The sequence below is a fragment of the Lagopus leucura genome, unplaced genomic scaffold, assembly GCF_019238085.1.
Source record: "Lagopus leucura isolate 7727_CA_CO unplaced genomic scaffold, USGS_WTPT01 Super-Scaffold_100002, whole genome shotgun sequence".
NCBI lineage: Eukaryota > Metazoa > Chordata > Aves > Galliformes > Phasianidae > Lagopus > Lagopus leucura.
The window spans coordinates 23,497,375-23,514,644 of record NW_024962263.1 but is presented as its reverse complement, the minus strand read 5'-3'; the positions used below and the strand labels follow the sequence as shown (position 1 = coordinate 23,514,644).

Here is a 17,270-nt window from a genome sequence, read left to right as displayed (position 1 = left end):
CTTTGAAATGCCTGAATTTCTCCTGGTGTTACTTTTTTCTCTAAGGAGTGTGGTTTCGTACTACTGCTCAGTAAATCCACTAGTTGTTCTTTCTAGGGATGACTTTGCTTAATTGCTCCTTGGGTTTTTCTGCATTTATACTCAGCAGTACTTGTGGTGAGTTGATTCAGAGGGTAAAACTAGAAAAAGGAGATTGCTGTTTCTGTGGTTTGCCTCAGAATTGGCTCATAATGGCAAATGTTAATGCAAGTACAATGGAGAGAGCAATAATGGAAGAAGTGAAAGGAGTAGGAATGGCAGCAGTTATCCATTAGATCACTTTGCTCCTGATGTTGTAATAACACATTGAGAGGAGCATGTGGAAAAAATCTTTACAGTAAAGTTCCAACTATAGGCACCAGTGCTCAGTTCTTTGCTTTCAAAGAATACAATTTGTATAGAAATAGTCCTTGTTCTTACAGCTTCCAACTCCTGAATGTTGTAGGAAAGTGAGAAACTGATGGAAGAAGGCTGGAGAATGGGATAGTAAGAATATCTTTGCCAAGATCTGTAGTTCATTCTTGTACGTTTATAGGGGACAACTTCTGTATATTATGCTACCAAGACACTTTCATTCCCTTGTTAAAGGTTTTGATTTCTTAATATTGACGTCTAGGTTAGTTAGATATTTTTTTTTTTCCTCAGAGGAACAATTACAAAAATTGACTGAGATTCTAAAACTTGTTTGGTCCATGTATTTAAAAGAAATATTGAAAATTGAATTCCTAGAATAGTAGCTGTTGTTAGTTGAAAAGGTTGAATTGTCTAGCAATGTCATGAAACAAAGCAGAAAACACTACTTCCATGCAGTTAGATTTTGGAAAGGATACCTGTAAATATCATTAAATCACATGATATTAGTAGAGTGAACTATTGTGCTGAAGGATGGGTATATCTATAAACTTTACCTTGCGTCTTAACTTGTATCTAACCCTTGAGTTATTAATGGAATTTAAATAAACTCTTATGGTGAGACCTAGTTAGTAAAGGGTTCCTGATGTTAGGAAGGGGCATTTGCATCATGAGATCATTTCAGTACATTTGTTGTTTCACTGTTTCTGCCTAGACAGAAAACTAGGGATCCTGTTAGTCAAGCAAAAGTTGCAGTTTGATCTGGCTTCCTCAGTAATGCTTGTTGTTTCTCCTCCATGCTTTTTCCTTACCTACAACAAGGTAAATTGAACACTTGTATCTAGTCAGAGATATGAATAGTAGAAATCTTCCTTTTGAATACTGTGTTTTTATTTGGGAAGTTGAAATTGATTTAAAGAATAGGTTTTAAAATGGGAAGTTGTCAGTAGAATAAAGCTGTATCTGTTTCCAAAAGCATCTCTTCAGGTATTTTTGTGAAGGGCTACGATAGGCAATAGGCATTCAAAGGACCAATAAAGAGATTGTGAACTTACCTAGGTGCTTACTGCAGTTACTGTAGCTTCATCCCTACATAATTAGCTAAAAGCATTAGGGGGATCTTATTCCTGTATTTGTCTTTTGACAGTGTAATCTCTGTAGCCCTTATACTGGTGAGGGCCAGAGCTCGTCTTTCAGACATGGATCTGAAGTGTCAAGAGTATTTGTAAACTTCTGGATCCATGTTTGCCTCTTCGTTTGAGTGCTCTTGAGTGCCCCAGATGTGCAGTGTTAACTCTGCTTATGATGCATATGCAATTGCTGTTGGTCAGGCTGGAAGAAGGAAGAGTAAGAAATATAGTAGTGAGCTCCATTACAGTATTTCTGTTGTCTTGCATCCATCTTGCTTTCCTCTGAAGAACTGTGCATACCTCCAATGGAAAGTGATGAGAACTCCTAACTAGTATTGAAGCAGATAACTAGTGCTTATATGTTAGTCTTGTCTGATTGGCCATCTCCTTGTTTCTTGGTAGGTGGAGCACTAACTTTGTTGGGTTGAATGAGAGGAGACTGTAAAAGTTTGAGTAACTTTTCCATACAGTTAAGTACAGTGCATAACACTGTTCTGAGGACTGATTCTATCATGACACCTGCAATTGTAGTCCTCATTTCACTGTCACTATTCTTGCACTGTTTTTTTCCAGATGTAGTTTCTACCTTGTAATTCTAATTAGGTAGAAGAGAGCTTTACTTGGCCTTCGATGAGCTGACCAGAACTGATTTGTTATCACCATGGACCTGCTGACTTTGTCTTTGTAATGCAGATTCAGTTTAACTTAGTCTAAACTGCTAGATGTGTGAAATAAACATAGTACTAGTTTATATTCTATTTTTTTACCACTGAAAGAATCTTTACAGTGTTCATGAGAGATTATATTTGGATGCATTTTCACATTCATAGACTGTATATGCTGTATTTTCTGTAAAGTTGCTTTTCTTTTCCCCTTTTTCTCTGCCAAAAGGATTCTGATACACCACCTTGCACAGCTCCTAATGTTTACCAGTTCAGTCTGCAAGCACCGACTCAACTTATGGCCAGTTTACCACCAGCATTGCCTATGCCCAGTGGTAAACCCCAATCTGCGCCTACGAGAACCTTGATAATGGCCGCCAGTAATCAGGTATGAGCCAACTGAATGGAGCTACCTTTTTATGAGAAAGTGATCTAATCAGCATCATAGATCATTTGTGCTGTGCTAAAAACCTTTAGAAATATACTTGATGTAGTGTGTGCTGATTTTCATATAACCATTAAGCTACTTAACTGCCGTGTGCGAAGCACAGGAAGAAGAAAGGGTGGGGAATGTTTGAGATGTTTGGAGCTCTTCCACAGCTCACTCACCCCTAGGAATAACCTGATAGGCAATATCAGACATCTGACTGATCTATATTTGAGAATTCCAGTACCCAAACTGCTGGGATATTTGCAGATCTCTAGGCTGTTTAATTTCGTTTTCTTAAAGCAGAAACTTCTCACAAGTGATATGTGATATATCTGTTAAGCTAGTGTTTGGATGTGAAGAAATACTACTGCCTTGTCTGGGTGTGTTTAGTGGCCTTGATTTCTGAATTGCTAGAACAAACTTGTCTCCACTTGTAACCTTCTGTAATAATTTTAAAGATGGAGGAAAAAATCTGGGCATATTTCCAAGAAATGTACCCAAATGTTAAATGTGCAGGGAGGCAGGTGGTATGTTACCTAATTAGCCTGCAGTATTACTTTAGCTAACATCTATTAATGTACGAAGAGAAGAAAGATCTTTAGCTTTTCCTTACAGCCTTGGTGCATCTGTCTATAGCAAGATGCTCCTCAATCTTGATTATTGAAACTGTATGAGCTATAGTGAAAGTTATCATCTAGGCCGGCTCCACTGAACACTTCCAGGGTGGGATTATGACACAGGATGTTTGCTTCAGTTTCTGCTTTGAGATTTGTGAAGTATTTAAACTGAGTCTGAGTATTTGGTTGGAAGGGACTTTGAACTCATTTAGTCCAGTCCTCATCAAAGGGCAAATTGCTCATGTTTTCTGAGTAACTCCAGGAATGAGAATCCCCTCCTAACCTTCTCTCTGGGCAATGTGTTAGAATCATAGAATTATTTCTGTTCAAAGGGATCTTCAAGGGTAATCTAGTCCAACTCCCTGCAATGAACAGGGGCATCTACAGCTAAGATCACATTGCTCAGAGTTCTATCCAGCCTGACAAAAAGAAGGGACCCCCTGCCCCAAAAATCATAAAGTGAGCTCTCCAGGGATGGAGTATCCACCACGTCTCCGGGCAACCAGTGTGTTCCTATGTTTCACTGCCCTTATTTATTAAAACAAAACAAAACAAAAAAAAACAAACAAGAAATACAGCTTTCATCTCTTCAATCTAAATCCCCCCCCTCTTTCAGTTTAAAACTGTTTCCCCATGTGCTATCACAGATTCTGATAAGGAGTTTTCTTTCTTTAAGTACTCCTTTAGATACTGAATGTCTGCTATTGGGTCTCCCCAAAGCCTTTTTTTCTAGGCTGAACAGCCTCATCTTTCTCAGCCTGTCCTTGGAGAGGAAGTGTTTCATCCCTTGGATCACTTTTATGGCCCTGCTCTGGACGTGCTTTTGCAGATCCATGACTTTCTTGTACTGAGGACTCCATACCTGAATGCGGTACCTCCAGAAGAGGTCACACCATCACAGAGTATAGGGTCAGGATCACCTCCCTTGCCCTGCTGACTATGCTTCTTTTGATGCAGCCCAGGATGCAGTCAGCCTTCTGAGCTATGAGGGCACATTACTCATTGATGTCTAGCTTGCCATCCACCAGGACCCCTAATGTCTTTTAGACAGAGCTGTGCTCAGTACTTTCATCCTTTAGCTTGTATTGATAGTGAGGGCTGCCATTACCCAGGTGCAAGGCTTTGCACTTGATTTATTGAACCTCATGAGGTTCTCCTGAACCCACTGCTTCAGCCTGTCTAGGTCTGTCTGGATAGCATCCCATCCCTCAGGCGTGTTGACTGCAACAAACAGGTTGATATCATCTACAAACTTTCTGAAGGTGCACTTGATTGCACTACTGATGAAGGTATTGAAGAGCATTGGTCGCAGTACTGACCCCTGAGGGATGTCACTTGTTGCTGATCTTCACCCAGCCATTGATCACCACTCTTGAGTATGATTTCTTAACTAGTTCCTCCTTCACTCAACAGTCCACCTGTCAAATCCATTTCTTTCCAGTTCTGAGGAGAATGGATGGGTTAACCATGTCAAAAGCCTTGCTGAAATTCAAATGACATCAGTGGCTCTTGTCCATTGATGCAGTTACACTATCATAGAAGGTCACTAGACTGACTGGTCAGGCAAACACTCTTCCAGTGTTTGACCCCACTTCTAAATAAAAGTTTAGTCTTGAATTTAGTCTTAAAATACTTTTCACACTTATGTCCATTTTTCCTTGTTCTTTTACTAAGCATTCTACTCTTACTGAGAACAGCCTTCCTCCATTTACTTTAAATCCTTTCATTAGGTATTGAGATCCATCAGTATGATCCCTACCCCTCAGAGTTCTCCTTTTGGGGGTAAACAATGGAGCTCTGACATCTTTTTCATTTATGATAAACATTTCAGTGTCTTATTCTCACAGACTTTCATTGGACTCACTTCAGTATGCCTACATCTCTTGTACCGGGAAGCCTGGACTTTTACATAGCCCTCCAGATGTGGCCTCTCTAGTGCTGAGTAGAAGGGAAGGATCACTTCTCACCTTGTAGTGATACTCTTCTTAATGTAATGCAGCTTGGGATGTTGACCTTTCTTGATATGAGGGCATGTTGCTGACTCAAGTTCAACTTGTCTATTGTCTGTGGTTGTGTTACACTAAAGCTGTTTTCCACCTGGTCAATGCCTCACACGTATTGATGTATGAGATTATTCCTTCTCATGGGCAGTGTTAAATTTGAAGTTTATGAAGTACCTATCAACTCATTTGTCCACTCATTTGACAAGGTTTGGCAGCACAGTTGTCGTGTTTATTAGCTCTCCTTTCAGTTTCTGAGGGTTACTATCCTGTCATCCAAGTCACTAATTAAGATGTTAGTATTGGCCTGGCATCAACTGCAGAAATGGACCACTGGTTGCTGACCTCTAGCTGGACTTTGTGGTGCTGATCAAAACACTTTAAGCCTGGTATATAAGGGTATATTTTTCATTCAGCTTGTGAGTTTGTCTAGAGATGGCACCTACCACTTACTATAGAATGAAAAAAAATCAGTGCTTGGTTTGAACTTTCAGCTGTATAAGAAGTTCTATCTGAACAGTTTTTTCATGTTCAGTAATACTAGCCTTGAGTTATGGCATATTATAGCTTGATAGCAAAGTCTTCCTAGTTGCTACGCACATATTTAAAGGACTTGACAGAAGTGTTTTTCAAGACCCATTTCCTTTTGTTTAGATCGGATTACTGTTGCTCTACATACTGTTGGTATTCCGCTATTTCCTTGTAGATGCTCAATACCTTTAATCTTTGGAAATTGTTCCATCACATGCTTTCCCCATCTATTTCCTCTGCAATCCACGGTCATACAGCAAGTCCCTACTTGTATCTCAAAGTGTGATTTTTGTTTTAATCTCCTGAATGATTCATTCAGTTTTCTTAATTTCAGTTTCATGTTAAACTCATGTAAAGTGTAATCTTATTCTGTTTTGTTCTTTCCTTTAGCAACTCTTTTCAATGAAGAGGTGTCCTGTAGCTTAACTTTGTCAAAATTGTGTGAAAACAGAATCAAGTTGCAGTTATTGGTGCAAAACAAGTCAGGATTTGGAGTTGACTAGGTTGTGAAGAGGCACTTTGTTGAGTGGATGTTGAGTGACCTTAGCTGTGATTTTGTATCTTTGAAGAAAAGTGCTTTGCAGCATTACTTGGCTTTTCTTCAGTAGTTTGTACAATACGTAGATGTTCAAAACTGGAGTTTATCTCTGGCTTTTGAAAGATAAGGATCTGCACTTCAGGATCATGTTAACTCTGAAGAATTTCTTGCTACCTACAGAAGCAATTGTTTTTCTACAGTAAATTTAGTGAGAGTTTGTGTTGTGGAGTAAACTCTTCTTTTAGATGAAGATTGCAACCAACCAAGTCCAAGTGGGAACTGAAATCACACTACTCAGAATGTGGTAAATGTATGCTTTTCATTTGCAACATTTTGGAGAATGAATGAACTGGATTAGCTTTAGCTTTACTCAAACTAGTACAGTCTTCATTTATAAGATTTAATATGCACGTATTAATAGCTGGAAGGGTTTCTGTTCTGATAGTCTTGAATTGATAGGCCTCCTTAACAGCAGGTATTTTCCTCTATCCAAAAAGTGTTTGAAAGGCATTCCATTGTCCATTTGTCTTCAGCATCTACCCTGGCAATTATTTTTCCCTCAGTTCAGCTTGTTGTCTTTGAAGACCTTAGGTTATTCGCAGGAAGCTATACCTAGGTCTTCGGTACTTGCTGTAGAAGCAAGAAGTGCTAGTGCAAGAACTTTGAACCAGTAGCAGCCTTCTAGACAAATTCTCTGCTGTTAGATCTTCTTAATACTTTCTTGTTTGAAAAAGTATTGGAGTGATTAACAGTTCTATTTATACACTGCATAATTAATTGGAGAAATTCCAGGTAGTTCAGGGACTAATTAAGCTCCTTATAAAGATCTATGTTCTTTTCAGTATTATTAGTGTTTTTCCTTGGTAATCATTCTACTTTGCTGACAAAGCAGTTTGAAATTTCTTTTGGGAGAACAAAACAATTTATGAACCAGTGCTCTCCATTGGAGTGAGTAGAAAAACAATACTGGCATACGTGTCCAGGGGAATGGAAGGGAGAAAAAATACCTGGTGACTTTCCACTAGGAGAAGGACAGTTTTCTTGTATTTACAAATGGGTTAAGTTCTGTTCAATTTCTTGGGTTGATGGTGGCTACTTTGAGAAGTCATGGATGAAGGCAGAACAAACTACAAGTTTTTTAGGTCCAATTTTTTTAATGTTGCATTTTTTTATCCTAAGAGTGCTTATTTGATTCAAAAGGATTCAAGATAGCAAGTACTGGTCCTGCTGGACTAGCTTCCAGAGTGTCTGTTCCGTTCAAGAAAAGCTCCACCGAGGACATTCAAATGAATGATACCTAATTGCTAATGTGGTCATTAAGAATTTCATAGCAGCATTCACTATTGACTTCGGAAGGAAGAAGACAACTAGGAAAATGAAACTTTAATGCTAGTGCTAAAATGACATAATCTAACCTTTTATGCTTCACTTGCTAAAATACTTTTCTTCAGAGTTTGCTCTCACCTAGAACAATTGTGGGAGGTGTTGCTTTGTCCCAGTGACAATTCTGATGCTGTTAGCATCTAATAGTTTCTCAAAATGTAGTGGCATTGGGAACAAGATTTTCCAAGTGTCTGCTTCCAAAGTACTTTTTCAGTTGAAGAAAAGGCTGGTTGAAACTCTAAGGAGCAGTTTCTAAAAACAGGACAAACAGGACTTCATCATAAGTAATAATAAAAAAAAAAAACCAAGTGAAGAAAATGTGGAGGTAATATCTGATCAGTTTGCTTAGCATAACTTTGTCTTCCAATGTCACTGTCAGAATGCTCCTCTGTATCTCAGATTGGTTTAAATACATGCATATGCATTTCATCTACCTGTTTTTTCACACTGACCATATTTATGTGAACTCATTGTTTGGAGAGTGCTGGTGGGCCTGTGTCCTGAAATTTTTCTCCAGGTAAAAGCTGAGAAATCTCAATAAGAAATCTGTCTTAAGCTCTAAAATAGAGTTAAGTCAGAAAATTTATCTCCTGAGATACTTAATAAAAGGTGTTTGGATAAAAGAACAATGGCCATCTCAAGATAGTAGCAAAGTTACAGTATGAGTTCTGTCTTCTCATCGTTTGTTTCGACTCAGCTGTTCCCTCATGACTTTGAGTCTTCTGATTCTGTAGTGTTAGCAGGTAAGAAGTGATGGAACTTGTTTGTGCTCTTTCTGTGCTCTGTACAAGTTGTTTTCTGTTGCATAAATGCTGTTTTCTTTTGTTGGACAAGAAATGAGATTTGGCTTGTGAATGCATAAATACAAACTTATCATTATGCTGCCAGTTGAAAACTAGCTGACTTCAGCTAGTAAGCCCAAACAAAGGGTTCAGAAGGGAGAAGGATCTCTTGATATTTGTAGTGCTTTAGGCTTGTTTTTCCCAGATTTTAAAAAACTTGAGTAAGAACTTTTACTACATCTTAAATATTTAAGCGCATCTTAAATATAGACCAGATCTAAATTTTAACAGATTCAAAGTATGACCAGGTAGCTAATATGAATATTATATATAATCATGTTAGCTTAAAAGTAATGAGGCTAATGAACCATTGCTTCTTTGTAAATAAGGTGGAAAAATTGAAAAGAACTTGGGAATATTTTGAGGCTGTTTGTTAAGGTATTAATGCTAAATAGTGCAGTAAAATTCTGCAAAATACTACAGTAATACTTTACATGTAATAAGGCTGAAATATACAAGCTTCAATGATGACAATTCCTATCAACTGAAGAATGGATTCAGTTGTGACTGTTAATCCAGTAGTATTAATAATGCAATAATAGGTTTCCTAAACTGGCTACCTTTGTAGATCCTTATGTACATATCAAGTGCTGTATGTATAGGCAGACTTTTTTTAAACTTAACAGTTCTGACACTTGATTTTCATAGCTTTCCTTTTTTCTCCCTATTTTGGAGGAGCTAACAGTCAAAGGTTCAGAAACTGTATGGGCTGTAGCTTTGTTACTTATATAGTTTATGTTATTTTTGATGTTGAAGTGATTTATTTTTGGCTTAAAACTGACTGTCTTTGTCAGCAGTTTTGTATGGTAAAATTGCTTATATATGTCATAGAATCATAGTGTGGTTTGGGTTGGAAGGGACCTTTAAGATCACAGAGTTCCAACCCCCTGCTATAGGCAGAAACACCTCCTTCTAATCCAGAGTGCTCAAAGCCCCATCCAGCCTGACCTTGAATGCTTCCAGGGAGGGGCATCCACAACTTCTTTGGGCAACCTGTTCCAGTGACTCACTACCCTCACAGTAAAGAATTTCTTCCTGATATCTGGTTTAAATCTACCCTCTTCCAATTTAAAGTCATTTTCTTTTGTTCTGTCACTACATGCCCTGACAAAAAGTTCCACTCCAGCTTTTCTGTAGCCCCCTTCAGTTACTGGAAGGCAGTTGTAAGGTCCCTGCAGAGCCTTCTCTTTAGGCTGAAGAAAGAGGTGCAGCTTTCTCAGTCTGTTCTCATAGGAGAGATGAGATGTTCCAGAACCTCTGTTCATCTTTGTGTCCTTGTCCTTGTTGGGGTCTCCAGACCTGGATGCAGTACTCCAGATGGGTATCTCAGAAGAGCAGAGAAGGACAGAATCGCCTCCCTTGACCTGCTGGTCATTTTTCTCTTGATGTAATCCAGGATTCAGTTGGCCTTCTGGGCTGCAAGTGCACATCGCCAGCTCATTTTGAGTCTATTGTCAACTGATAGCCCCAAATCCTTCTCCTCGGGGCTTCTCTTAAGCCATTCTCTGCCCTACCTGTATCTGTGCCTGGATTTGCCTTGACCCAAGTGCAGGAACTTGCACTTGGCCTTGTTGAACTTCGTGAGGTTGGCATGGGCCTCCCTCCCAAGCCTGTCCATGTCCCTCTGGATGGCATCCCTTCCCTCTAGTGTGTCAGCTGCACCACTCAGCTTGATGTCACCTGCAGGCTTGCCGAGTGTGCACTCGATCCCACTGTCCTTGTCACCTGCAAAGATGTTAAATAACACTGGTCCCAGTACTGGTCTCTGAGGAACACTGCTTGACATTGGTCTCCACTTGGGCATTGAGCTGTTGATCACAACTCTGAGCGTGGCGATCCAGTTCAATTCCTTATCCAGCGAATGGTCCATCCATCAAATCCATTTTTTGCCAATTTGGTGACCAGGAAGTCATATGGGACAGTGTCAAGTGCTTTGCACAAGTGCAGGCACATATTGTCAGTTGCTCTTTCCTTCGTCCACAGAATCACCCGGGTTGGAAGGGACCTCAAGGATCATGTAGTTCCAACCCCCCTGCCTAGCAGGGCCACCAAACATACACATTCAGATCAGGTTGCCCAGGACCCCGTCCAACCTGGCCTTAAACACATCCAAGGACGGGGCATCCACAACCTCCCTGGGCAGCCCGTTCCAGGGCCTAACCACTCTCCTAGTAAAGAACTTCCCCCTAACATCCAACCTAAATCTCCCCTCCTTCAACTTGGATCCATTTCCCCTAGTTCTGCTGTTATCAGCCCTTTTGAAGAGTTTACTCCCCTCCTGGGTGTAGGTTCCCTTCAGGTATTGATAGGCTGCAATGAGGGCACCCCGCAGCCTTCTCTTCTCCAGGCTGAACAAGCCCAACTCCCTCAGCCTGTCCTCATAGGGGAGGTGCTCCAGCCCCCTGATCATCTTAGTCGCCCTCCTCTGGACCCTTTCCACTAATGCTACACCTTCATAAAAGGCCACCAAGTTTGTCAGGCATGACTTGCCCTTGGTGAAGTCACGTTGGTTACCACCAGTCACCTTATCTTTATTTTCCATGTGCCTTAGTAAGGCCTTCAGGAGGATCTGCTCCATGGTCTTGCCAGACACAGAGGTGAGACTGACTGGCCTGTAGTTCCCGGATCCTCTTTTTTGCCTTTTTGAAAATGAGAGTTTTTTCCCCTTTTTTCAGTCAGTGGGAACTTCACCAGATTGCCATGACCTTTCAAATATGACAAATAGTGGCTTGGCAACTTGGTCTGCCAGTTCCCTCAGAACCTGTGGATGGATCTCGTTGAGTCCCATGGACTTGAGCATCTTTAGGTTCTTTAGATTGTCTTGAACCTGATCTTTACTTACAGCAGGGCAGATCTACCTTCTCCAGGTTTTTACCACTGCTTTCTGCAACTTGATCAGTGTGTCTCAAGCTCTTTCCAATTGAAGACTGAGGCAAAGAAGTTACTGAAAACTTCAGCCTTCTTCGTATCCCTTGTGATCAGGTCTCCACTTCCCTTCTGGAGAGGGCCCATGTCCTCCCTGACCTTCTTTTTATCACTGATATATCTGTGGAATTGCAACTTGTTCCCCTTCGTGTCTCATGACTAGATTTAGTTCTTTCTGAGTTTTAGCTTTCCTAACCTGATCCCTGGCTGCTCAGACAACTTCTTTGTAGTCTTCCCAGGTAACCTGTTCCTGCTTCCACTCCCTCTTGACTTTCTTTGAGCATAAGCAAGTCCAGGAGCTCCCTGTTGATCCATGGAGGCTTCCTGGCATTCTTGCCTGTCTTCCTTTTTCTCAGGATGCACTGCTTTGTGCTTGGAGGAGATGGTCCTTGAATACTGACCAACTTTCTTGGGCCCCTGAGCTTTCTCCCATGCTAACCTGCCAGGCAGTTCCCTGAAGAGTTCAAAATCTGCTCTCCTGAAGTCCAGAGTAGCAAGCTTGCTGCACACACTCTGACACCCTAAGGATTTTGAGCTCTGCATTTTTTGTGGTTGCTACAGCCAGGGGTGCCACTGAACTTCATGTTACTCACCCTTCTCATTGATGAGGACAAGGTCGAGCATAGCTACTTTTCTCATGGGTTCCTGTACTACTTGGAAGAAATTATTGTCACATTCCAGGAACCTCTTTGATTGCTGGTGCCCTGCTGTGTTGTCCATGTAAGAGATACTGGGGTGGTTGAAGGTTCTCCAGGAGGACCATGTTTTGTGAGTATAGAGAGGACCATGTTTGTGAGATAAGAGAAGCTGCTCTTATCTATTTATAGAGGGCCTTGTGCACTCAGTCTTCCTGATTGGGTGGCCTATTTAAGATGAAAAGTTTGTTTTCTTCAGCACATTACTCAATATTTAAATTTCTACCAGACTTGTTATCTGGGATAAAAGCTGAGAGCAACCTTTTCTTAAATTTCTGTTAAAACATCTGGGAATTTTTTGAGCCTGGTATGTGTTATAAAGTTTTTCCCCATCTTGTTTTAGTTGCAGGTTTCTGAGATTTCTCTATACGTATAGCAGGTTTTACTCATGGAAGATCAAATTCAGACCCCCCCAATCACTTCTGTCACTTAATTGTTGAATGAGTAGCCATATGTTGGTAGAAAAGATTACTCCTTGGTAAGGGAAATTATCAGAACATTTAAACTGAAGATGTCTGCGTATTGCAGTTAGAGGGCTTGCTTTTTTGCTTATCTGATCCCTCTTCAGCCACTGTCTGGGTAGACATGCCATCTCTCAGTGACTGGGGGGGAGCATGTGGACATCAAGAATGGTGTGGACTAGATGGAGTTAATAGTCTTCTGGGAATTTCAAAAAGATATCAGCAAACTTCCTTTGCCTAATAAATAAGCAGTGAAATAAGTATGTAGCAATCTTTTGAAAATTTGATTACATCTTGAACAAACTAGTGGTATAATTACTTTGAGGATACAGATAGGCTTAATTACCCTGTTTTCAATGGGGTTTGGCTGACCTGATTTGAGTGAAGAACTGCCTGCCAGTGTGCCATTATTTTTTTCTGAACACTCAAATTAAAGATTAAGTTGCCAGGTTCTTTGTATTTACAGCTGAAGATAATAGGCTTGAGTAGATTCCGTGGTCAGAGCTTTGTTCTGATTTTACAGTAGCAAAACTAGAGTTATCTCCTTTTTTTTACATAGTGAAGTGTAACTAAGGAATAGAACTGTCCTCATTGTTTTGACTACTGAATGACTGATCACTTGAAATGTCTTGGCTTTATTTAAGCAAATTAGTTGATACATGTCTGTAGAGCTTTGCTTATGGATTCGAGAGTCAGATGTACACGTATTGAACTTCAACACTGCCTCAGAAGGATGTGTAAAGGTGGTGTTTGTTTGAAAGGCGACTTGCCAAAATAGAATGTTTTTATTTTTTCAGCTTGTTTTGTTGATTTTAATGAATAGCTCTTGATAGGTGCTTTACAACATACTTCAGTAGACAAGTTTTGAGTTTCGCCTCTGAAGATGAAAGATTCTTTCTCTTTCATTCTCTTTTTGTCTTTGTCCTTGGTTATTTTGCCATTGCTATTCTGACAGCACTTAACATGTCTGTCCTGGGAGTTTAAAAATTGAATATTCAAGGATGTTTAGGTCACTGTAGGGCATTCCTTACATATGAAAAAAGTTGTTTTTTTTTTTTTTTTACTGTTGTACAGTTAACTTTACTTTTCAATACTGTTCTTCCCCATGTCTTTCCGTAGATGTTCAGCATCTCTCCTAATTATAATTTAATAGCAAAAAGCTTTGTATAGCATTATTCCTTAAATAATTTCAATGATAATTTGTTGTTCTCATATTTATTTTGACACCACGCTTGTTTGGAAATACAGATTAATAAGCTATCTGCAGTTATTTCATGTTCTAAACAGCTGCCCTGTGTTAACTTTGTGGTGTTTCTACTAAATCACTTAAGTTAGACAAAATGCTTTTTTTTTTTTTTAAAGGCAGTCTGTGTTCTCACAATAATGTCTTTCATTCCTCAGGAAAAAAAAAAGTTGCTTGTGTTTAAGCTGCAGGTATTTTTAGAGTCTCAGTATGTAGGGAAATGATAACACAACTCAAGGTGGTATTAAATGGTAGGGAAAACACTGAACTCGGTTGTTATTAAGCCTTTTCAGCAGCTGCTGTTCCAAATTATTAGAGATTCTCCCAAAGAAAGTGTCATGTTACACTCCTGATAGTTATTTTGCCTTGGTCTGGATGCGTGGTATGTAGCAGGCAAATAAGATTTATCAGATTAGGCCCAGCTCCTTCCAAAGTCATGGCTAGTTTACTGATTTAGTTAAGTGAAATTGTAAGTAGAGCAGGCTTGTCCTTTGTATTAGCTCATGTAGTGATGCTCCTATGTTCCTTAATAATTATATTTCTGGAAGTCTTGCTGGATATTTCACTCGGTTATATTCTTTCCAAGAATCTTCTAGAGACATGTCTGTTACAATTAGTGTTTAATGTGAAAGGTCTGTTTTTATAGTGGTGATGCATGGTGGGCATATTTAATACTCAGATCAAAGGTTTTTAAGGATGCTTTTAAATCTACACCATTTCATTTGCAGGACATTTACTTCAGAAAACAAGCTGTTAGTGCCTTTGGATTTGTGCAGCTAAAATCAGACAAGCATGGAAAGATCAGTTGCTTCAAGCAGTATTCTGTGGGAATGACTTGTATGTTGAGGAAATACCACTGGTAATACATACTTTGTTTCAGTTGTTTGTATGCCTAAATTGAGTGCATGTCTTGTGTTTTTTAACAGCACACTGGGATGAAGTTTTCCATGAAAGGAACTCATAACCAAGGCAACAGCTACAGTCCTGTCAACAGTGGAGGCATGAGGCAACCAGTTGGTAACAGAGGACACCACCAGTACAATCGTAATATATGGAGAAGAAAAAAACACAGAGACAGTTTACCTATTAGTCTGAGCAGATAATGGCAGATGGCAAAATGACCTTCCCTGTTCAGACAAACTGAGCGAGTGCCACTCGACTTAGGGGATGGAGACCAGCGTCCAGCACATCGTTTTATTGGTGTTGCCAAATATCTGCAGCTGACTTCTTTGCATGTTTCTTTGTGTGGTGGTTCAGTCCATCTTCAAGAAGTAGTTGTGCTTATCTGTGAAGCCTTATTAAATGTGGAAGTTTTGTTTTTCTGCCTTCCCACAATGGTTCATACGGTGCCGAAGCAGCTCTGACAGTGGAACTGCAAGGACATTTACAAATGCTGTGGCTTTTTTTGCTGTGGCTACATCTGTTCCTATGTGGGTTCTGTTTTCTTTTATTTTGGAAGTGAAGGAAACTTCAGCCCCTTTGAGTTTTTTTTTTTTTCTTTGCAGCAAATCGAGTTGGGAATTCAAAAAATAAATTTGCTGCAGTCCTGTTTGTTTCAAAGTTCAGGATTTTTTGCTCTGTAAATATTGGAGATATAATTTGTGCAATAACTTGGAATTTTAATTTAATTTCATATTGTCACATAAGTTATATTTAAGGGGAAGAGGTTTTTTAATTTACAGATCCTTTCCCAGGTTGCATTATCTAAGTTGGGTTCATAGTTTTGGCAGGTTGTCTGAGCAGTGTTACAAACATGACATTTGGTAATATTTGAGGCTTCTTGATTCACAGTGGAAGAGCGATTTGGCTTACAGTTTTAAGAAGGTATTAAGCTCCAAAGCATTTCGACCCTATGTTTTTTTAGCTCATTGTCTGGCCTCTACAGTCTTCTTGCTCTGACCAATGAGTTTTAATTTTATTCCTTTTAATAGACGACAAATCCAGCATTCTTAGTACCAGAAGTAAAACTTTTGAGGGAGGGGAGAAGGTTGGTTCAAGTCCCGATGTGAAATTAAAAAGCGGTGAACTACATGCTTTGATGCATTTTAGTAATGTAACCTGTTAATGTTTGGGTTCAAACAACATTATTAAATGGAGGTACCCGGCTTAAGGAATGTGGAGAAAGGAAATATGTTGATTCCATTAAGGAATCTGTATAGCAGTATGCATTAGTTCTGTTAAGAGCAAATATATAAAAAGTACTTCAGCTGCTCTAAGCATTATGAGAAGTATCTTTTAATGTATTGCAGGAGAGCACAGCCCAGTGTTGTACGCAGTATGAGTGGCTGGCACTTAATTTACAGATGCATACAGGTATACTATGCAAGTGTGTATTGCCATGACAAACACTGTCTTTAACTTTTTGAAAAAATGTACATCCTGCCTAACCCTGAGTTTTTAAAGCACCACAGTTGTCCTGGGAGTAGGTCACGTCTCATGCCCTCTGACTTCCTGTTTTTTTAGCGAGAGTTCTTAAACTATACAGAAAACTACAGATCAGTTGTATAAATCCATTAGCAGAGAAAGCTGAAGAATCCTGTTAACAGGACTATACTGTATACAGATAGAGAAGGTTTTAAAACTGATATCCGAGTGTTAAAATGAGGTGTCGAGCATGAAGCTTTTTAATATGCTGTATGCCTTTGAAGCAGAAGTAGTTCATGTTATTACTGAATCTGTCAAACAGGTCTTTGAGGGGAGAGAGGGCAACATTCCAAAGTAGAGTAGTGCATATGTTTGCAAAAAGTTTGTCTTAATGCTCCAGGTTCGTCACAATTTTAAACAAAAAAAAAAATTGTGAGCTGATTCATAAATAATATCTAAGGGCTGTTACAGGAGCCTGTACTGCTTAGTCTTCACACACTAGCAATATTGAGCATAACTACATTAAAGAGCCTTCAAAGGCTTTAGTTGGTGTCTTATTCTAGCGTCCATTTTAAAGTGAAATTCATTTAAAAGTGGTATCATGTAACACTTCAGTCATGGTGAACCAAATAAATTGGCCTGGCTATCACTGTGGTTATGTGCTACAGGTTTGAAAAAAAAAAATCATGTTTAAATTTTTTGTGTGGACAACTATGTGGAAGCTAAAATTGACATATTTTTATGTAAAGTTTTCTATTCTTTGATTTTTAATAAACTTTGGAGACCAGTCACTCTTATGTACATTTTTATGGGGAACGTAATCAAGTAATATTTGACCTTATCCCATTGTTTGACGGGTAATTTGAGCAGCAATTTCAATGTGTGTGCCAGACATCTTCAGAATGAATTGGGACGTTGAATGGATGGGTGCCATCTGCATGCTGTTCTTTGTATTGAGGAAGGAAACAACCAATACAGCTGTTGGTTTCATAGTTGTGGTTTTGGTCCCTTGATAATGAGAGTGCAAAGGACTGAGAGGTAGTTCCTGACAATATTCTT

General features: G+C 39.4%; 1 protein-coding gene across 5 annotated transcripts in view; it reads left to right on the top strand.

The window, feature by feature from the left end:
- TENT4A (terminal nucleotidyltransferase 4A) overlaps positions 1–17,002 on the top strand; it is a 54,425-nt gene extending 37,423 nt beyond the window's left edge. Inside the window, exons 11-13 of one of the 5 annotated variants that reach the window (XM_042869866.1) lie at positions 2,412–2,570; positions 14,576–14,684; positions 14,774–14,908. In XM_042869866.1, the coding sequence (XP_042725800.1) occupies positions 2,412–2,570; positions 14,576–14,684; positions 14,774–14,811 (306 nt within the window). In that variant the 3' untranslated portion in view covers positions 14,812–14,908. Of the gene's footprint in view, positions 1–2,411; positions 2,571–14,575; positions 14,685–14,773 lie in introns of those variants that run through there. The other 4 variants (XM_042869865.1, XM_042869868.1, XM_042869869.1 and 1 more) reach the window with 4 other exon arrangements.
- Positions 17,003–17,270: the final 268 nt, after the last annotated feature.